Raw genomic sequence first — 20,498 nt, 5'->3', positions numbered from 1 at the left:
AGGACACACACTGGACCCCCATTTTCACCTCAAGCAACTGGATCATTGTTGAGAACATCTCCACCCCGGACTTGACCGACCACCGATGCATACACTTCACAATCACTGCAAACAGCAGCCACACTGGTACCACCAGGACCCCCCCCCAAGGGAAATGGAAAGAAATCACCAACGAGCAACTCACCTCATCACTCGCCAAAACCCTCCCTCCGATGACGCCAACACAGCAGTGCACAATCTCAATACACGGATCACCCAATGGGATGACACTCTAGCCACTCTCCGCCTGACATCGGCCAAACGCGTACCCAAGAGAGGCAGCTGGTTCACCCACCAACTCCAAGAATCAAAGCATACCCACAGACGTTTATGGAATAAATGGAGGAACAGCCAAACCAGCAAACACCTCGCCTCATTTAGAGCCACAACCGCCGCCCACTGATGAAAAATCAAGAACGCTAGGAAGGACGAGCTCCAGAAGTGCATCAACTCCTCCGCACACAACTCTACGGAACTCTTCTCAGTCGTTACAAGTTCACAGAACCCCCCTCCGAAGCCATTAGCATCCCCCAGTCACAGGAGCTCTGTGACAAACTTGCCTTCTTTTTCCACCACAAGATCCAGGACATCTACAACAGCTTCCTCCTGGAATATCCTGGCACCGGAACCTCTGATGACCCACCCCCCCCAGAACCCACCTAGACCATCCATAGCTAGTCAATGCTCACCACAGACGAAACAGTCAACATCATGAACAGCAGCGACTCCGGAGCCTCCTTGGACCCCTGCCTGCACCACGTATACATCAGAGCTAGCACATCCATAGCCCCAAGCTCCAGAACACAATCAACTGCTCCATCAACAAGGGCACCTTCCCCAAGAACTGGAAACACGCCAAAATACACCCTCTCCTGAAGAAACCTTCGGCTAACCCATCAGAACTAAAGAATTTCTGGCCCATCTCGCTGCCACCCTACCATGCCAAAATACTGGAGGAAGCAATCAATGCACAACTACAGAATTTCATTGAGGCCAACAACTCCCTGGATAGCTCCCAGTCCGGCTTCCACAGCAACCCCAGCATGGAGACAGCCCTCACAGCAGCCATCGACAACATCAGATTACTCCTAGACCGCAGCCACACTGCAGCACTCTTACTCCTCCACCTCCCAGCAGCATTCGACACGGTCTCCCACAGCACTCTGCGCACCAGACTCCACAACATAGGAGTCCACGGAAGAGTCCTGGAATGGACCCACTCCTTCCTCTCCGGGAGGATGCAGAGGGTCAGACTCCCACCCTACACTTCCAGACCCACAAAAGTCAACTGCAGAGTCCCCCAAGGATCCTCACTGAGTCCCACACTGTTCAACTTATACATGGCCCCTCTCATTGCCATCGTCAGAAGCCATGGTATGAACATTGTGTCACATGCCGATGACACTCAACTCATCATTTGCCTCACCGAAGACCCGGACACGGCCAAAAGAAACTTCCACTCAAGAATGGAAGCCGTCGCCACCTGGATGAGAGAAAGCTGCCTCAAGCTCAACTCTGACAAGACTGAGCTCATCATCTTCAGTAACATTAGCTTGGGATGACTCCCGGTGGCCCACATCCCTCAGCACCCCTTTGCACTGACTAAGCATGCCCGCAACTTAGGAATCATCCTCGACTCCTCTCCATAACCCGCCAGGTAAACTCTGTTGTCTCCTCCTGCTGGCACACACTCTGCAAACTTCAGAAGATCTTCAGATGGATCCCAGCAGTCTGTCGCAGGACAGTCACCCATTACTTAGTCACTAGCAAGCTTGACTACAGCAACGTCCTCTATGTCGGCACCTCAAATAAGAACATCCAAAAACTACAACTCATCCAGAAAGCCACCCCCAGACACATTCCAGACCTCCCTCGCCGATAATGCATATCCCAACACCTGAGGACCCTCCACTGGCTACTGGTCGAGAAGCAAATCACCTTCAAGCTTCTCACCCACAAGCACAAGGCCATACACAATGCAGGACCAGCCTACTTAAACCAACGCGTCTCCTCCCACACCTGCGCCAGATCCTTCTGCTCCGCCCAGATGGCCCAGGCCACCATCCCTCGCATCCGCAAAACCACCGCCGGAGGACGATCCTTCACCTCCACTACAGCGAAGAGCTGGACCAACCTCCCACTGCACCACAGACAAAGCCCGTTGTTCACCATCTTCAGGAAGAACCTCAAGACACTGCTCTTCGGATGAGGCTCCTCCCCCCCCAGCCCCTTGAGAACCTCACGGGTAAGTAGCCGCGCTTTACAAATACTGATTGATTATGTATGTATGTATCTATGTGTGTGTGTGTGTGTGTGTGTGTATATATATATATATCTATATCTATACAAATATATATTTACATATATATACACACACACACATAATTTATCACATTGTAATAATAAAGCAGTTGTAATATTTTGTAGACGTGCAATCAATACCAATTTCAGCACACGTTTAGAGATAAAAAATGTGAACTTGCAAACATGAATACATTCTCAGAATGCTGCTTTATTGAAGAAACAAACTAGACAAATTAAAACAACATGATAACAAATGCGAAAAATATACCTGAACTTGTAATTAAGTAGGTCAAGCATAACATCACAAGACAACCTGTGCATTGTAACAGGAATTAGCGCATCCTAGAAATACTGGAACGTATTTTTGGCTGAGAATTCAATTTCTGAGAAGGGTAGGGTTACACCAGTTCACGTTTACATTATTGTGTTTTGGACCCACTCATTTAATTTGACTTTTTATTTTTTTACACTTTAGTTGGCAATATTTTATTTTTCACCAACTAACACCGATAGGTTTGAGCATGGTCTGCGATCTAATATTTCTTTAGTATCCAACCTGATTCTGTTCACTTCCAAGGCCAAACATGCGCGGTGGGATTGAGGTTGCATTTCTGGGTGTTTACTGCGGTAGAATTTTAGATTGTGTAAAGATGTATTTTTCCAATTACTGTCAGAGACCACGGGGTAAGGTCTGCAATGATCCTCTGCAAGTATTTAGCACAGGGCCTGACTTATAGCCAGCATTCAGTACCCCTCGTGACAGTAACCACTAAACCTATAAGATATTGCCATACCCTGTAACTAGTACCCTTGCCTGCAAAACATAGCAGTAAATGGACAAGGCTACGGGCCAAGCTCTATTCCCAGTGCCCCTGCCTACAGTACTTGCTGGGCACAGCATCTGGTTAAGCCCAACAGTCACTTGCAAAAAAGCAGTGCCTTTGGCCAAGTCTCTAGTGCCTGGTGGGTATGTCCTGCGATTCTGCCCAGTGGCCATAACGCTTGTTCAGAGCCCAATACTCTCATTTAGTACCCCTGGGTCACAGTCTACTGTCATGCACCTCAGGCCCTTAGCACAAAGTATAGTATTTGCAATTCTCTCTGCTCCAAAACTATGACTGCCCTTGGGCCTTCATACTGTATCTGCAGATTCTTCAAAAGGGTCTGAATTAGGGCCTGATTACGATAACGGAAGATCAACCGCCAGATCGACAATATGTAGAAGGGGGCCCGCCGCCAAGCCAACGCCTTCCCCACTGCTGTATTATGATGTTTCAACCAGGCTGTCTGACGGAAACAGTGTGATGGCATTGGCTTCGGCATTGGCTTCGGCTCTCAGAGAGAGGCCAAGGCTACAGCACAAAGCACCATTTCAGACAGAGCCCATTCCGAGAGTGCTGACAGCAGGGGCTGTAGCATGGGCAGTGCAGATGCCCCATTGGGGCCCGTCCCTGCCTTTCCACCAGCCTTTTCATGCCAGTTAACCCACCATGTAAAGGATGTCAGAAAGGCTAGCCGTAATAACCACAGCGGTGCCCAACTCAGCACCACCGTCGATGAACGCAACTTGAACCGCCACCAATCCGTCAGAATCTCTGATCCTGGCGGTGGTGTACTGGCGTTCAGATTGCCAGCATCATAATGTGGAACACCAAGGTTCGTCATTCTTGCATATTTATAAATAGTGGCATTGCAACCAGTGCTGGATCACTTTTCTTGCGCCCCTTAGCACCCAACCTAACTGCACCATGTATGCAGCGTATTTAACATACAGCACACCATGGCAGTCGTTAGGGAACTAGCGTCAGACTTTTTGACGCTTTACAGGATTAGCATAAAAAATGTGCACGCTAAGCCTGCGAAGCACCCAGTGACCCACTGTAACCAATGAGAGCCTCCTTTTAACTCCTGCTCAGAGCAGGCGTTAAAAGTGCTGAAACATGACACAAAGAAATCTCTTAGAACGCCCCCTTTGCATACATTATGCCTGGTACAGAAGGTGAATGGCAGACCTAAACATTGTGAAACACATTTTTTGTATAATCCCACAAGTTTACAGACCATCCTCTGCCACATCATTACTCCGCACCCTCACAAGAGATGCTTTTCTGCAACAGCCCATTCTGTTAACTCACGGGTCAAGCAGTTTTTCTTAGTATTATCTAAATAAATCATAACAAGATAGCTGTACTAAATTTAGCACTTATGTAGTGCCTTGCTACCACTAGTTTGGAAGGCAGTGACCCTTGTGGTGCAAGCCTAGGCCAGCATGCATGACTTGTAGAATGCACGATTGTTACAGACTATGTAAAATGTTATTACACATTTAGGAAATGGCTCAGACAATTTGAGTGAAGAGCAACTACATTTACACTATAGCGTTTGGACATTTAGTTATATGAGAGTGCTTTTTTTGGTGATTGTTAGACCTGGCATCCTTGGCGTGGTCTCCCCTATCTTTTTTGCCTCTGCTTCCTATGTTTTTACTGTGCACTGTTTTTGCTATTTTCGGTACTCTGGGCACTTTACCACTGCTGACCAGCCATAAAGTGCATGTGCCCCCAGTGTAAAATGCACGTGTAGTTGGCTTTTCCATGACTGGCACATTTGATTTACTAAGTCCCTAGTTAAGTGCACTACGGGCTCCCAGGGCCTGTAAATCAAATGCTACTAGTGGGCCTGCAGCACTGGTTGTGCCACCCACATGAGTAGCCCTGTAAACATGGTTCAGACCTGCCACTGCAGTGTCTGTGTGTGCAGTTTTAAACTGCCAGTTTGACCTGGCAACTGGACCCACTTGCCAGGCTCAAACCTTCCATTTTTATACATGTAAGGCACCCCTAAGGTAGGCCCTAGATAGCCCCATGGGCAGGATGCAGTGTATGTTAAAGGAGGGGACATGTACTGATGTGTTTTACATGTCCTAACAGTGATATACTGCCAAATTCTGTTTTCACTGTTGTAAGCCCTATCTTTCTCATGGGTGAACATGGGAGCTGACTTTAAATATCTTTTAAGTGCATTTTCCCTTTGGGAGCAGATAAAAATTTGGAGTTTGGGGTCTCTGAATTCACAATTTAAAAATACATCTTTTGGTAAAGTTGGCTTTTAAGTTGTCAGTTGGAAAATGGCACTTTTAGAAAGTGGGCATTTTCTTGCTTAAACCATTCTGTGACTCTACCTGCTTCTGTATTCACTGTCTGGGTCAGACTGACAGTTGGGCTGTTTGTTAATCCCCTCTAGACAAAGACACAAAGGGAGATGGGGTGTAGCCTGCATACCCAGATGGGCCATCTGGGATAGAGTGGAGGGAGGAGTGGTCACTTACAACTGAATGGGCTGTGCCTGTCCTCACACAAAGCAGTTTCCAACCCCCTGGTGTGAGTCTGGAGCCAGAACTGGGAAAAGCAGGATCATGTGAACAACAGAGACTTTCCTTTGAAGTTTGGCTACTTCAAAGGCAGAAAGGGGTATGACTAGTGGACCCAAAACCCCAGATTTTCAGATTACTTCTGGAACCAAGAGGCCTTGGGCAAGGAGAAGAGCTGAAGAGATGGAGGAGGAGTACTGCCCCTTTGTATGTGATTGTGCTTTGCTTGGCTGGCCTGCAGTTGCTGCGTCTGCCTGAAAGAGTACAAACATTGGACTTTGTGGTAAATTCCTGCTTGTGAAGAATCTCCAAGGGCTTGGACTGAGCTTGCCTCCTGTTTTGAACTCTCAGGGCCATCAAAGACTTACTCTGCCAGCAACTGGACTCTCTGCTGAGACTCCTGTCCTGCCAAGTGGTGCTCTATCTAGTCCCTGGGCCCTTGAAAGGTGAAGCTGGTAGATCAAGGACAGAAATCCTCGCGCACAGGATGCCGTGCGGGGAAAATGTCAATGCACCACCTGCAACGCGGCTGTACAAATGGCGCGCCACCCGCCTTGCTGCTGAAACAAATGCACCACATGCATCGCAGGTGGGAAATCGACGCATCACCTGCATTGTGGCTGGAGAAATGGTGCAGCTTGCAGCTGCTGAAAACAATGCAAACCCCATGCAGCGCAGTTTTCCTTCACTGTGCGGCCGGATTTCTCATGCATCATCGCTGGGTGTCAAAGTAATCATGAACCTGAGCAGATTCGAAGTGCTTTGTGCAGAAATGTACACATCGCTCTCTTGCAGGAGAGAAAAACGATGCATTGCCTACCTGACCAGAGAAGAAACGACACATGACCTGACTTGCGAGTAAGGAATCAACGCATTGCTGAGTTTTCCGACACACGTTAGCCAGTGCAGCTTTATTGTTGACGCAAACCAGGTACTTTGTGTAAAAACAACGTTTCCATTGTTTTCTATGGAGTAGGAATCTATTCTCTTGAATATTCATATCTGGCCTGGTACATGTTGGATTTATGTTGTTTTGTTCTTGTTTGATTTAAATACCTATTGCCTATTTTTCTAAGCAGGTATGGTGTCCGTTTTATAGTGTTTTCACTGTATTACTGTGTGTGTTGGTACAAATAATTTACACATTGCCTTTGATATAAGCCTGACTGCTTGTGCCAAGCTACCAAGGGAGTGAGCAGGGGTTGTCTTAGTAGTGTAATTCCTTTGCCCCGATTGGAGTGAGGGTCCCTACTTGGATAGAGTGCAAACTGACTACCAACCAGAGACCCCATTTCTAACCATGATGAAGTTAAAAAAAAAAAAAAAAAAGCATTAACATTAAAGTGGATCCTCTATTTCACACTTTCAAAAATTAGCATCAACAGGAATTTCAATGGAACTCTTGAAGCAATGCTGATCCGTGTTGTGTTTGGAGACTGAGAGAGCTCTGTAGGAGCTGTTACTGACAGTGTTACCTAATTTCCGAGGATAAGTAAAATGGACAGCATCAGTCCGACAACCACAGACTAGTGAAACTAAGTTTCAATGAATTTCTAAAATGAGGAAAACCCTTTCACCTGAAATGTTTTAGGACATTCAATGATAAAAACCCACCAGGAAAAGGGACACTGAACAAGAAAACAGCCTAAGAATACATGCAAGTAGAAAAAAAAACAGCTGGAGTAACAGAGTAAAAGGTATAGAGGTTCCAAGGTTTAGGTACAGGATAAAGGTAGGAGGGTTTGCTAGAGGTAGAGGTAATAGGATATAGGATATAGGTAACATTAGGTAGAGGCTTTCAGGTTTAAATTTTTTAATATTAATAGGTACAGATGGTGGTCATAATACTAAGTAATATGCAGGGAAAAATGTGCTAGGTCGTAGGTAAGGATAGAGTGTCTTGGGCTTAGGTAAGAAAAGAGGTATGGGGATAGTTTGAATAGATTTATTAGGGTATGGCTGGCGGTAGATGTACTACAACATCAGCAGAATAATAGCTTTAACTATGGTAAGAGGCATTAGAATATAGGCATGTTAATTGGGTAAAGCTGGAGTAAAGGTGACGGTAGAGAAAGGTATTAAAAAGGCAGTTAACGAAGAGGTTGGGAGAAACAAGCTTGAGTGCATAAAGAGGGGTAGGGGATTGAGTTTTTAACCATAAAAGGGAAGTAGATTTGCATAGGAATCCTGACAAAATTGACTTCTGGGGATTTTTCTACAACATGTAGCACATTCAAAGGTATGGACTGGACTCACTGGAATGGCCAGCAATTTGGAAAGCTGTGAAGAGACCTGTTCATGGACAGGTATATCCAGAAAAGAGTTTAACTATGTTTTCCTCATAATCACTTACAAGAGTGTCAGATGAGCATGTCTTCTAAACACAATGATTTAAAGGCGGGTCATAGCCTTTTATCTGGAGTCAAGTAGTTCTACTTTGAAGACATTTTCCCTCATACACAATCTTCATGGCCAACACTGATTGTACTGTATGTTTTAAATGATTGGCTACACACTGTTTAGTAGTTAATTTGTGATTTATGAAGTGTGCATGGAGGTGTTGTATAATTTGATATGGCTGGCATAAAATCAAACAAATGACACAAGATGATTAGCAATTAACATGTTGTCTCATGCCATAAGGTCATCCAGTAATATGACTGCTGATGGCATTAGATTGAAAATTATTTACACACTGCATCTTTCAGAATGGCATCATTATAGAGTCAGAATTTATAACTGTGTACTTTATCAAAAAACATAGCAAAAGTATAGGTAAATTGATAGACATTTGAGAATTTGATAAAAAAATAATAACTTTACTTACGTGAAATTTGCAGCTAAAGCTTTAACAATTGATTTGGGTGAGAATCAATCATAGGCTGACTTTTCCTAAATTAGTGGTATCGGTGTGGTATACGAAGGATAAACCCCCAGTTGAAATACATTACTAAGCTACATTATTTTAAGTTTTTATTAGTTTTGTTATTAATGAATATTTGACTGTAGTTGATGCTAGGTCTGTGATGTGGATGGCAAGCAATCAAATGTAATTACAGATAAACAACTGTTGGCTTCTTGTAGAAATTGGCTGATATTGTATATTCATGTATGCAGAGTAGAGCATCCAGGAAAGGTAGAATTGGTTTGTACTTTGCATTGCTGTTACTGAATTTGATGCCCCAATGCAAGCTACTGATAAAACAGTAAATGTGTCCATTATTTGTCTCCCTATAAACCAACCTAAAAAACTCAGCGATGTAGCTTACCCAAAAAGAGGTTTACTTAAGCATGAGACTCACAGATGCCCATGAAGATGTTTGCAGAGGATGGAACAAATTAAGAACTTTATCTGTATCCTGCACTAGTGTTCATGGTTCAAAGTAAAGAATTGCATACAATGATTAGTTTTTCCAAATTGTTTCAAATTGTTATCTATACAGCTTTTAGCCATGGCCAAGCTAAACAAATCCAAAAACCTTTCTGCCCAGCGCGAGTTACATGGGAGGTATGGACATTAATATAGCTCCTCTCCTATGGACCCATACTTGGATTAAAGGATAACATATTCAAGCTTTGATACGTTTTACTGAAAATCATTATCCAAATAACTACAACATTCACTGACATACCCTTGGCGTGAAATGTTGTGTGCCTAGCATTCCCTGCCAGATTGGAAAGGTTAAGCTAAGTATTTGGCCTTGTTATTGAAAACAACAACAGACTATTGCTACAGAGAAACTATTGTACACATGTAAACTGGTAGCTGTGTGCACCAAAGTACCTAACTAAATAGTGTGCATCTAACAAAAACCGGATCACTCCCTTACTTAAAATCATTTATTTTCAAGCATTCCTGAACACATAGGCCACTAAATCATATTGAAGGAAGCAATGCATTTTACCTAGTGATGCAATGTGTAGTTGAGTCATCACTGACATCATTCATCACATTTGCTATGTTTAGTCATGTTGTCATGAGAAGTAGGCAGACATGCAATGTTACAATAAATGTAACATTTAGACATGATGAACTGTGAAATCACCAAGAGAAACAACACACTGTTACCTCAGCTGTAACAATTTATATTCAGCTGCACATAGTGGTGCATACAAGTCTTAAGTGAAACAAGTAAGATATATGCACTATAATGAGGTGATCAATCATTTTAAGTTTTAAAGTTCTGGGATCTTAACAGGGGGGACAAAACCTACTTTATCCGCTGAAACGTCATAAATTTTGACAAAATAGTAAAAGCAAGGGTGTCCCTGTATTTGCTTAGTTACAAAAAGACTAAGAAGGGTTCTGGGCGGCTGTCGAATCTCTAAAAATTGAATTGAAAATAATATATCATACCAAAAGTGATCTGTACTCACTAGGTACTAGAGATTGAAAATAGTTATGGCTCTGAAGTTTGATTTGTTACTAATGCCCACAGTATCTCTCTTTTGCTATTGCATGAAATAATTTGGCAGTAAGGTCACTACAGTGAAAGACATTACATGATGCAAAAACAGCAGGCAGAAGTTACAAATTAGACGTACAAAATTATCTATCTAGTTCCTTCCCTCAGAAATCTCAGATTATTGGCACAATGACTCAGTAGTGAGAAGTGGTAGTCAGGACTAGCAATTACATCAATTAGTCGCCTGCAGCAACGTGTTACTGTAATGTGGATCTCATATTATTGTGGCTACTTTATGGCAAGTATGCAGAACTAGCAATGAAATGACTGGAATACAGCATTTGTCAGCGATGCTTGCACATACCATGGAAAGAAACCCTAGGAATTAAAAGTGCGTCTTAGAGTTCAAGTGTGACAGGAGCAGGTGCTTCCTTAGTGGGGCTCAAGATTTCCTCATACTCCTGGGGAGGTAGCGATCCGGAGAGACTGACAATTCTATAGTGGCGTGCATCACCGCCATCCTACCCAAAAATTAAGTGTGTGCACACATTTATGACAGAGTCCTTATCTGGTGGACCCCTGGAAGAGGATGGGTTGGCTCATTCTGATTGACACCATCCCTGCCACTGTCAATGCCTTATAATTGGGTTGTTGGCTACAAGTGGGTGCATGCTGGTAGGGGAGGATGTCTCTCCCTCTACAAAAGTATAAACAGTGGCATTTACCTCATACTGGAGGGTAGGAAATTTCATTACAATGTCAGAGATGAATGGCCTTATTCTTCTCCAGATGGAGCTAACAGAAGACTGGCTGTAAACTTCAGTGGAAAACCACAAATGACTCCACTGTATGAATATAGATGAAATAGCATCTGTTCAGAAGAAAGGAATTTTCAAAATCTGAAATCCTGTATCAAGGACTGGAAAATAGTATATGTGTAGTTTATTATAGATAAAAATCTGTCACTAGGCCAACTTACTGAAGCAAATATAGCTCAATTACAACATAAGCACACTGAGAAACAGAGGGAAAGAAAATGACATACTGGAAGCTGGGTATCATCCTCTTTGTCCCCTTGCTTCGTGTCTTTCGACGCATCTTTGAAATTGGCTGCTTGCTCTGCAAAGGAAACTTCCAGGTTTATGGCAGTTTCAGGAACGTCTTCAAATGAACCCATATTCTCTTTGACATCAAACTTAATTGTCTTATCTGAAAATAAATAATTTATTCAGAAATTATCATGGTGTCTTGTTCATGACATTGATTCTGTTCTACAGAAACATTACATTTTGTAGATACGTTGGTCCTTTTGCATTTACAAACAGTTGTACGTAAGAAGTAACATGACAGTTTTCCACCCACAGTGACGTGCTGGTGCTTTAGTATATGCTTCTACAGGTGCAGTAAAGTCAATGTGGTAGAAATGTTTTTTTTTTTTTTTTTATCTACCTAGAACACGCTGTCATAATATTCCCAAAAAGCATAAGAGACACAAAATTTCTGAGGGTACAGGGGGAAACAGACAAGTGCCAAGGTAAAAACTAGACCTCAAAAGAAATAAAGCAGGCAACAAATGTCATGACAAAATATGATAACGACTTCAAAACGGAAAGAATATATTTTGAATATTTCTCAGAGTCTTACTTAAGTACATATGATTGTCACTGAATTGACCGACACTTATTTAAAGTACTATTTTTTTAGGCTTGGAATGTCAAAAAACACCTCATGTCCTGACAACGTTGCCACAAATTATCCAAAAGCTGAGCGTTTGCCACGTTCTCAATTTATATTGCCTATATTGTACTAAATATGAAACGCTATCGTTTTATATTTAATATATTAGTGTTTTTGTACAACAGATATCATGTACTGAATTACTTTAACGTGTTCTCAAAATGGATGGTTATGGAAAATAATACATAGTGAAACAAAGCAATGGTCCATGGCTCACCCAATCTGGAACAGTGGGGAAACCAGAATTTGGGTCCAGGACTGCATATTGTGCAATTCCGAGACTGAATGGTTATGACCCCCCATTTAGCAACTACGGTCAAAGTGCTTTGTGCTCAGCTACATAATTTTCATTGTTCAATTAATCTTAGTATGTGAAGGTCAATAAATACACTTATCACACCTTAAATTAAACTTCCACTATTATTTAAAGATATGTTTTTCTGTTTGAAATGTTTCCACAGACTCTGAGGCCATCATTACTACTTCAACAGTCTTCCCACAAAACCGCTGAAGTAGCGGGCGCCAAAAGACTGCCAGTGTTGATGGTCCAAAGACTGCCATAAGAGTAGTCAATTCGAATATCCGCCCATTTACGGGTGGAAATCCAACCGTGACCCTCGTTTTGTGGGTAAATTACTATTGGATTTAGATAAAAGACATCAAACTTGCAAAAATATGAGAAGACAGATAATGGCTGTCCCACTAGGATACTTCTCTAGAACGGGGAATATTCTAGGTGCAAGATGCTCAGGGGATACAAGGGAAGTGCCCAGTAATGTGGATAGGCATGACAACTTAGAATGTTCCAATCGATTTATCCCCCGAGTAACACGGAGGATCTGGATTGACAGCAGGAGGATATGAATAGAATAGGATTGTTTGCTCCAGATGAAACACCAATCATCACTATAGAGTCAAAATCCAATACCCTGAGCTGTAATGGTGATGTTGAGATTGACAGGAGGTCCTTAACAAGGGACTCAATTACCTTTATGTCGTGGAACATAGCTGGGGTAAGAACTAAACTGGCTGATAAGGAATGGCAGACCATAATACGTTTTTCACACTTATAATCTGCCTACAAGAGACATGGCACAGGGGATCCCTCTTTATTGATTGTGCCCTATTTTGATGCAGGTTTTTTTGAGTGTGGCAAAGAGATATATTCTAACCTCATCGACTGAAGCACAATTGTTCCTATTTTTAAAAATGGAAACTGTGGTGACCCTAACTGCTATCCAACCTATTTCCCTTTTAGGCTCTTCAATCAAATTATTAGGGAGAATACTCATAGAAAGATTAGAGTCTTGGGCAACCGATAAACAGATACTTACGGAGGCCCAATTGGGATTTAGACCGGAGGTTGGTACACTGGAACAGTGTATAAATCTCAATTTAATAACAAGTAAATATACAATAGCAAAAAAGAGTTATGTGCTTCTCTGCTTTGCAGATCTTAGCAGTGCTTTTGATTTAGTGAACCATGCAAAGCTGTGGAAAGTTTGAATAGATCTCGGTGCGCCCCAGATATAATCAGCTTTGTGGCACAATTGTACAACCATTTAACAGTGCAAGTGAGGTATGGAAGAAATGTTGAATGTACCCCAGGCTTCAGGATTGGGAGAGGCATATGTCAAGGCTGCATTTTAGCTCCCCTTCTATTTTCCCTCTATATTAATGGGGTAGATGCCCACTTAAAAAATCTGGCAATTGATACACCTAAAAAAGGGGAAAGTCCTGTCCCAGTCCTTCTATATGCAGACGATTCGGTACTGTTGTCACAAACCGCAAACGGGCTGCAGCGGCTGATTGAGGGTTTTGTAAAGTTTATGGAGGGTAGAGATATGTGTCTGATTTTGAAAAAAACTGTCGTAATGACTTGTGGCCCAGGAAAAGCCAGAAAGAAAACTTATATTATTAAGGGCCACAAATGTGAAGAGGTAAATAGTTTTACATATCTGGGTGTACAGTATTCTAACATAGGCCACTGGAAACAACATCTAGAAATAACTAAGATGAAGTACATCAGTGCAACAGAGGCCAGTTTTAAATTTTCAAGGAAAATTGGTAAAGCAAAACAATTAATACCATCACGTATGGTTCTATCCTTTGGGTCTCAAAGCCCGAGATTCAGTCATTACAAGTACTAGAGAATAAATTCCTCTGTTGACTACTTGGCGTGCCAAATACCACTTCTACTTATATGGTACATAGGGAATTGGGCTGTCCCTATGTGGAAGACTCTATATATATTATTGTCTTATTGGCATGGCACGGCATTTGATCTAAAGAAGGGACTCTATTTACAAAAGAGATTATTAAAGACTGCCTCACAATAGAACACTGGGTCAGAATTCTATGGTTTGTGCATTTAAAAAAATTGCTGAAAAGTATAAATCTGGATTCAAATCTAGACGATCCGGGTATTATTCTTCAATTCAGCAAAAAAGAATTGAAAAATCAATTAATGGAGCGGAGGGAAAATAGAGAATGTAGGAAATCAACATTAGCACTTTATATGACTGAAGCCAATGAGACAATTCAAATCTATTTATTACTAGTCTCAAATATCCAAGACAGATTTTATTGAACTTGGATGCATTTTAGGACATTGCACTTTTTAATTAATAGCTTTCCCAAAGATGAGGATTTGGAGTAAAAATTTACCAAAGTGTCCCAGTGGGGGACGATTTGCACCATTCACGATGCACTTAATTATATCTTGCAGATTTTATCATGATGTTAAGAAATGTTTCTTAAAACCTCTTTTTGTCATTAACAAATTATTTTATTGTAGACAAGCTTTTAATTATTTATGTAAATTGGATACTAAAGAGAAATGTCATGCAGTGATAACATTTATTTTATATGCTATAGAACAGAGGTAAAATGTATGCACTTAGAAACCCTCCACTACAAGAATGAATAATGGTAAAATTTGTTGAAATTAAGGATTTTATCTATTTATTAATAATGCTTAGAAATATCTTATTGTATGTTATCTTTGTTTTTAATTGGAATTGTATATATTTTATGGAGTAATATCCGAATAAAGATTGATTTGATTTGATTTGAGTGGGGGCGTCTGTGTGGACGTGTGCGGATGAAAGGGTGCATGTGTGCAAGTCTGCGAGTGAGTTGGGGGTCTGTGCGGATGAGGGGGTGCATGTGTGCAATTCTGCAAGTGAGTGGGGGTGTCTGTGGGTGCATGGCGATGAGGGGGGTGTTGTGAGCAAGTGTGCGGATGGGGGTGCAAGTCTGCAGATGAGGGGGGCGAAAGTGTGCGGATGAGGGAGCTGTGCTAGTGTGCGGATGAGGGTGTGTGTGCCTGTGTGCGGATGAGGGGGTGAGTGCAAGTGTGCGGATGGGGTGTGTGTGCATGTATGCATATGCAGCGGGGGAGTGTGTAAATGTATGAGTGTGCGAAGGGGGTGTGGGTGTGAATGCCTGCATAGGAGGGTGGGGGTGTGAATGACTGCGGAGGGGGTGCGTATGTGTGAGTGCGAGTGGGGGTGTGTGTCAGTGTGAGAGCGGGTGTTTGTACTGATGTGTGGATGGGTGAGGGGGAGGTGTCTGTATGTGTGTGGGATGCACGTGCTGGCGATAGGAACGGGGATTCCTGTCACCAGTTGCGTTACCACCAGGGTTTTTGTGGCTGAGGGACCCCCTCAACAAGTCTGGCAGTTCACTGCTTCCTAATACAGCTGCAAGCCTTAGGCCTACCGCCGGCCGCAGCAGTCCGACTGGACTAGCTGCATTGTGGCGGTTTGGCTTCGGCCAAATCGCACAATTCGTAATGCGGCGGTCTTTACCACCGGGTCTGCGGCAGTTAGACCGCCACCGCGAGTTTGGCAGTCTCATGACCGCCAAACCCGTAATGAGGCACTGAATATCAAACACAGAGACAGGCTATGCCTGTCTGAATATCTGCTTGATGAGCTGCTACCTAAGGAGAAAACTCTATGGCAGCTTAGAAACTTCTTATTTTTTGCTATTTATTTCTCTACAATTTTATTTGATACAATTACACAATATTTAAAATCGATAAACATAAAATTAAAATGGTACTGCCCGTCCCCACTGAGCATAATGTCGTTTAAGGGCATTAAAGAAGGGCTATTTGACAGCAAAACATCTGTTTAGGAAAAAAAGAAAGAATCAACAAATTAATACAAGATGAAAGTACAGGGCAAAATATTTTTTTTCCGTATACTTGGTGGTTTGCTGGGCCCTAAAGCTGAAAACAGAGTGCTTCAGATTAAACTTATGCTTTGAACTATTCAACAACAAGCACTTGCAAAGCCAATCTGTCTCGCCTAAGTGAGAGCGAACCTTAACAGAAAAACCAAACAGGCAAATGACAAAACAAAACTACACAATTCTTGTGGGTTAAGGCGTACATTACCCAGGATATAATGAAAATGAATGGGTGCATGAATTCATGCCTTTTGAATGCTGTTCGGAGGGAGAGTATCACAAGTCTGGAATAAAAAGAGGCATAGAGTAAGTCAGTGTCAGGTGAAAGAGATGAGGGCAAACGTACAAGTTACTTACCTTCAGTAATGATATATCGGGTACAGACATATTCTAGTTGCAGATTCCTTACCTTAGAATTTTCCCCCAGGGTTCAGATTGGATCTGGAGATTTTTTCTTCAAGCAATACCCTTGTGCGTCAGTAGATGGCGTTGGTCAACTTCGCGGGCGTCATTGTCGCCGTGATGAAGTCGGGAGCAGTACATAGACGCCACCTCAGCGCAGTGACGTCAGTTTCTTTTAACAACTTTCCACGCGCAGAGCCGCGAAGACCACTGGGATTAGTGCGCCAGAGCTAAGGCCCTGAATGGGGAATCCCTGTCCGTAGAAATCAGTTCTCAAGCTGGGAGGATGGGTGGGCCGGTATGGAATCTGCAACTAGAATAGGTCTCTACCAGATATCTTTACTGAAGGTAAGTAACTTGTACATCTGATAGATACTTCTAGATGCAGATTCCTTACCACAGAATAGATACCCAAGCAATGCCATCCTCGGAGGCGGGGTGCGAACAAAGATCATACTAGGAAGTCCTGCATTACCGAATTACCAAAGTAGCCGTCCTTACTGTCCAGGCATTAATGTTTAGCAAACATATGCAGGGATGCACATGTAGCTGCCGGGCAGACACCCCGAACAGGAACTCCATCCAGCTAACGCAGTGGAAGCAGCAGTTGCTCTGGCAGAATGAGCATGCAAGCCCTCAGGGGGTTGCTTCTTGGCCAAAGCATAGCACATCTTGATGCAAAAAAGTACCCATCGAGAGATGGTATGTTTTTGCACTGCCTTCCCTTTCTTCGCACCTACATATCCCACAACGAGTTGATCGTCCACCTGGATATCTTTAGTGCGATTTAGACAGAACGCCAACGCTCTTTTTGGGTCCAGATGGTGAAGTCTCTCCTCCTCATGAGAAAGATGTGTGGGCGCATAAAAGGTAGACAAGGTGATGGACTGGCCTACATGACAAGGCGTAACAACCTTGGGAAGGAAGGAAGCCTCAGTGCACAACAACCACTTTCTCAGGGTGCACAGACAAGCATGGGGGCTTTGAAGAAAGAGCCTGAAGCTCACTCATTCTGTGAACAGAAGTGATGGCAACAAGAAAAACAGTCTCAAAAGTGGGGAGCCGTAAAGGGCAATTTTGCATCAGCTCGAATGGAGTACACATTAAGAAAGTAAGGAAAAGATTGAGGTCCCACTGAGGCATGATAAATGGAGTGGGAAGAAATAAATGGGTGAGACCTTTAAGTAATCAATTGACAATAGGAGACTTAAAGAGTGAGGGCTGATCAGGTAACCTAAGAAAGGCCGAAATAGCCGATAAATACCCTTAAGGGTGCCCAAAGCAGAGCCTGTCTGGGCTAAAGAAAGGATGAACAAAAGAACCTCAGAAGGAGGAGCAGAGAGGGGTTCAACAGATTTGGTGAAACACCATGCCAAAATGTATGCCAACGACGGGCATATACCGTTTAGGTAGAGGGATGCCTGGCTGCCAAGATAACGTCACAGACTTCGGTGGAAGGTCAAAAGCTGCCAACTACCTCCGTTCAATCTCCACGAATGAAGGCAGAGAGTGGACAGGTTCAGGTGGAGAACTGTCCCCTGCTGCTGCGACAGAAGGTCCTCCTGAAGAGGCAGTCTGAGTGGAGGACCCATGGCCATGCTCAATAGCTTGGGATACCATACTCTCTGTGCACAGTCCGGAGCCACCAAGACAACTTGGGCCCAGTCATTCCGGCTCTTCTTGAGAATTCTGGGCAGAAGTGGTATAGGTGGAAAGGAGGCCGGGGTTCCACTCAAGATTAAAAGTGTCTCCTTGCGAGTGCGGCAGTGAGTGCGCGCAAAGCAGCTGACATTGCGTGTTCTCTGTGGAGGTGAACAGATCTAACCAAGGCTCTCCCCACTGCTGAAAGAGAGCTTGCGCCACCTCCGGATTCATGATCGGCTATGTATCGACAGCTGAGTTTGAATGCTCTGGCGTTCACAGAGCCCGCCATATGTTGAACCACCATCCAAATGTTCCAGCCATGCCCAGAGGCATAGTGCCTCCTGACAAACGGTCCAGGACCCTACTCCACCCTGTTTGTTGCAGTAACACATGGCAGTAGTGTTGTCTGTGAACACTTGCACTACTTTCCCTTTGAGAGAGGGTAGAAATGCTTTTAACGCAAGCCTGATTGCCTGGAGCTCCAGAGGAGTGGAATGGAGCCCAGACTCCGCTGGAAACCAGAGGCTTCTGATCTCCGCCTCTCCCGTGTGGCCGCCCCATCCCAGAAGTGAATCATCTGTCACTATGGACAGAACTGGCTGGGGAAGGCAGAGGGGCCTGCCGTGGACCCAATGTGGATTTGAAAGCCACCACTGCAGGTCTATTGCAGTCCCCTCCTAGATCTGGACCATGTTGGAGAGATTTCCCTGATGTTGCACCCACTGGAACTTCAAGTCCCTCTGCAGAACCCGCATATGCCATCTGGTATATGTCACTAGCAGGAGGCCATGAGGCCGAGCAGCCTCAGAGTCAGTCTCACCGAAACCCAAGACAGAGGATGAAAGATCAGAATCATAGCCTGAATATCTTGGACTCGCTTTTCAGGAGGATAGGCCCGAAACTGCATGGTGTCCAGAACAACTCCGATGAAAGGGAGCGTCTGAGAGGTAGTCAGGTGTGACTTCGGCACATTTATAGTGAACCCCCGCATATGCAGGAGGCTCACCATAGTTTCAAAGTGGGAGACTACTTTCTGGGGCTAGTCCACCTTCAACAGCCAGTCGTCGAGGAAGGGGAAGACTGAGACCCCCAACCTGCGCAGATGAGCTGCAACTACCACCATCACTTTCGTGAACACCCGAGGGGCGCAGGTAAGGCCGAAGGTGAGCACGGTAAATTGAAAGTACTCGTGACCTACCACGAAACATAGGTAACATATGTGGCAGGCAGGATGTGAATGTGGAAATAAGCATCCTTATAAGTCCAACGCTACCAACCAGTCTCCTGGGTACAAAGAAGACAGGACCTGAGCCAGGGTGAGCATTTTGAATTCCTCCTTATTGAGGAAGTAATCGAGTCCCAAAGGGTTAGGATGGGACTTAAGTCCTTGTCCTTTTTGGGCACCAGAAAGTAGCGGGAATAACAATCCCGACCTACTTCTGGCGCAGGGACCTTCTTTATAGCTACCTTGGCCAAGAGAGCCAGGCATGGCTGGTGGGGCAGATTCAAAGGGGAGGGAGTAGCCCTTCAACGATCTGCAAAACCCACCTGTCCGTAGTGATGGATTCCCGGTGGGGAAGGTGATGGCGAATCCTGCCGCCAACTGGATTGGAGTGAGGGGTGAGGGGAGAGGGGACAGACTAGGAGGGTTTGGAGGCTGCAGCAGGGACAGGGGTGGACTGGGCAGACCTCTGGTTCTCTGTTCCACACCAACGTGGGATTCCTTATCCCCAGCCACGCAGCGGCTGAACAGCATGAGTGGTATGGTGCTAGGATAGGGATGCAACAGGGAGCTCCTTCCATGGCCACAAAAGGAGCGAAAGGTGGACTGTTGGAGGGAGGGGCAGTGGAAAGGCAGAGGGACTGAGCCGTAGCCCGCGAGTCCTTGAACCTCTCTAAAGAAGAGTTCTTCTTATCTCTACAGAGATAGGAGCCATCAAAGGGCATGTCCATAAGAGTCTGTTGGACATCCCCCGAAAAAACAGAAGTACGCAACTAGGCGTGGCGCCTCAAGGCCACCGTTGTTGCAACTTATCAACCTAGAGAGTTAGTTGTGTCCAGCCCACATCTGATCATGAACTTTGCCGCATCTCTCCCATCGGTGGCAGCTTGGGAGACAATAGCACGTGCCTCCTCCAGTATCTGCGGCAGAACCTGCGCGTCCGTATTCCACAGAGTGGGTAAAGCAGCTCAAAAGGCATGCGGTGTTCACAGACCGCAGCGTGAGACTAGAGGAAGAAAACATCTTCTTCCCAAATTGTTCAAGATTTTAGATTCTGTATCGGGGGTGCAGAAGGGAATGCACCCAAGGAAGAGGATGCCTGGATGACAAGGCTCTCAGGCGTGGGGTATTGGGACAGGAATTTAGAGTTGTTTGGGGTGGGCCAATGGCGGCGTGA

General features: G+C 44.2%; 1 protein-coding gene across 1 annotated transcript in view; it reads right to left on the bottom strand.

The window, feature by feature from the left end:
* ARHGAP18 (Rho GTPase activating protein 18) overlaps positions 1 to 20,498 on the bottom strand; it is a 544,764-nt gene that overhangs the window by 319,303 nt on the left and 204,963 nt on the right. Inside the window, exon 5 of the mRNA XM_069234821.1 lies at positions 11,165 to 11,328. Coding sequence (XP_069090922.1) covers positions 11,165 to 11,328 — 164 coding nt within the window. The remainder of the gene's footprint in view (positions 1 to 11,164; positions 11,329 to 20,498) is intronic.

The sequence above is a fragment of the Pleurodeles waltl genome, chromosome 5 (genome assembly GCF_031143425.1).
Source record: "Pleurodeles waltl isolate 20211129_DDA chromosome 5, aPleWal1.hap1.20221129, whole genome shotgun sequence".
Lineage (NCBI taxonomy): Eukaryota > Metazoa > Chordata > Amphibia > Caudata > Salamandridae > Pleurodeles > Pleurodeles waltl.
Note: the sequence above shows the minus strand (reverse complement) of the source record. Positions and strands in the feature narration are given on the sequence as shown.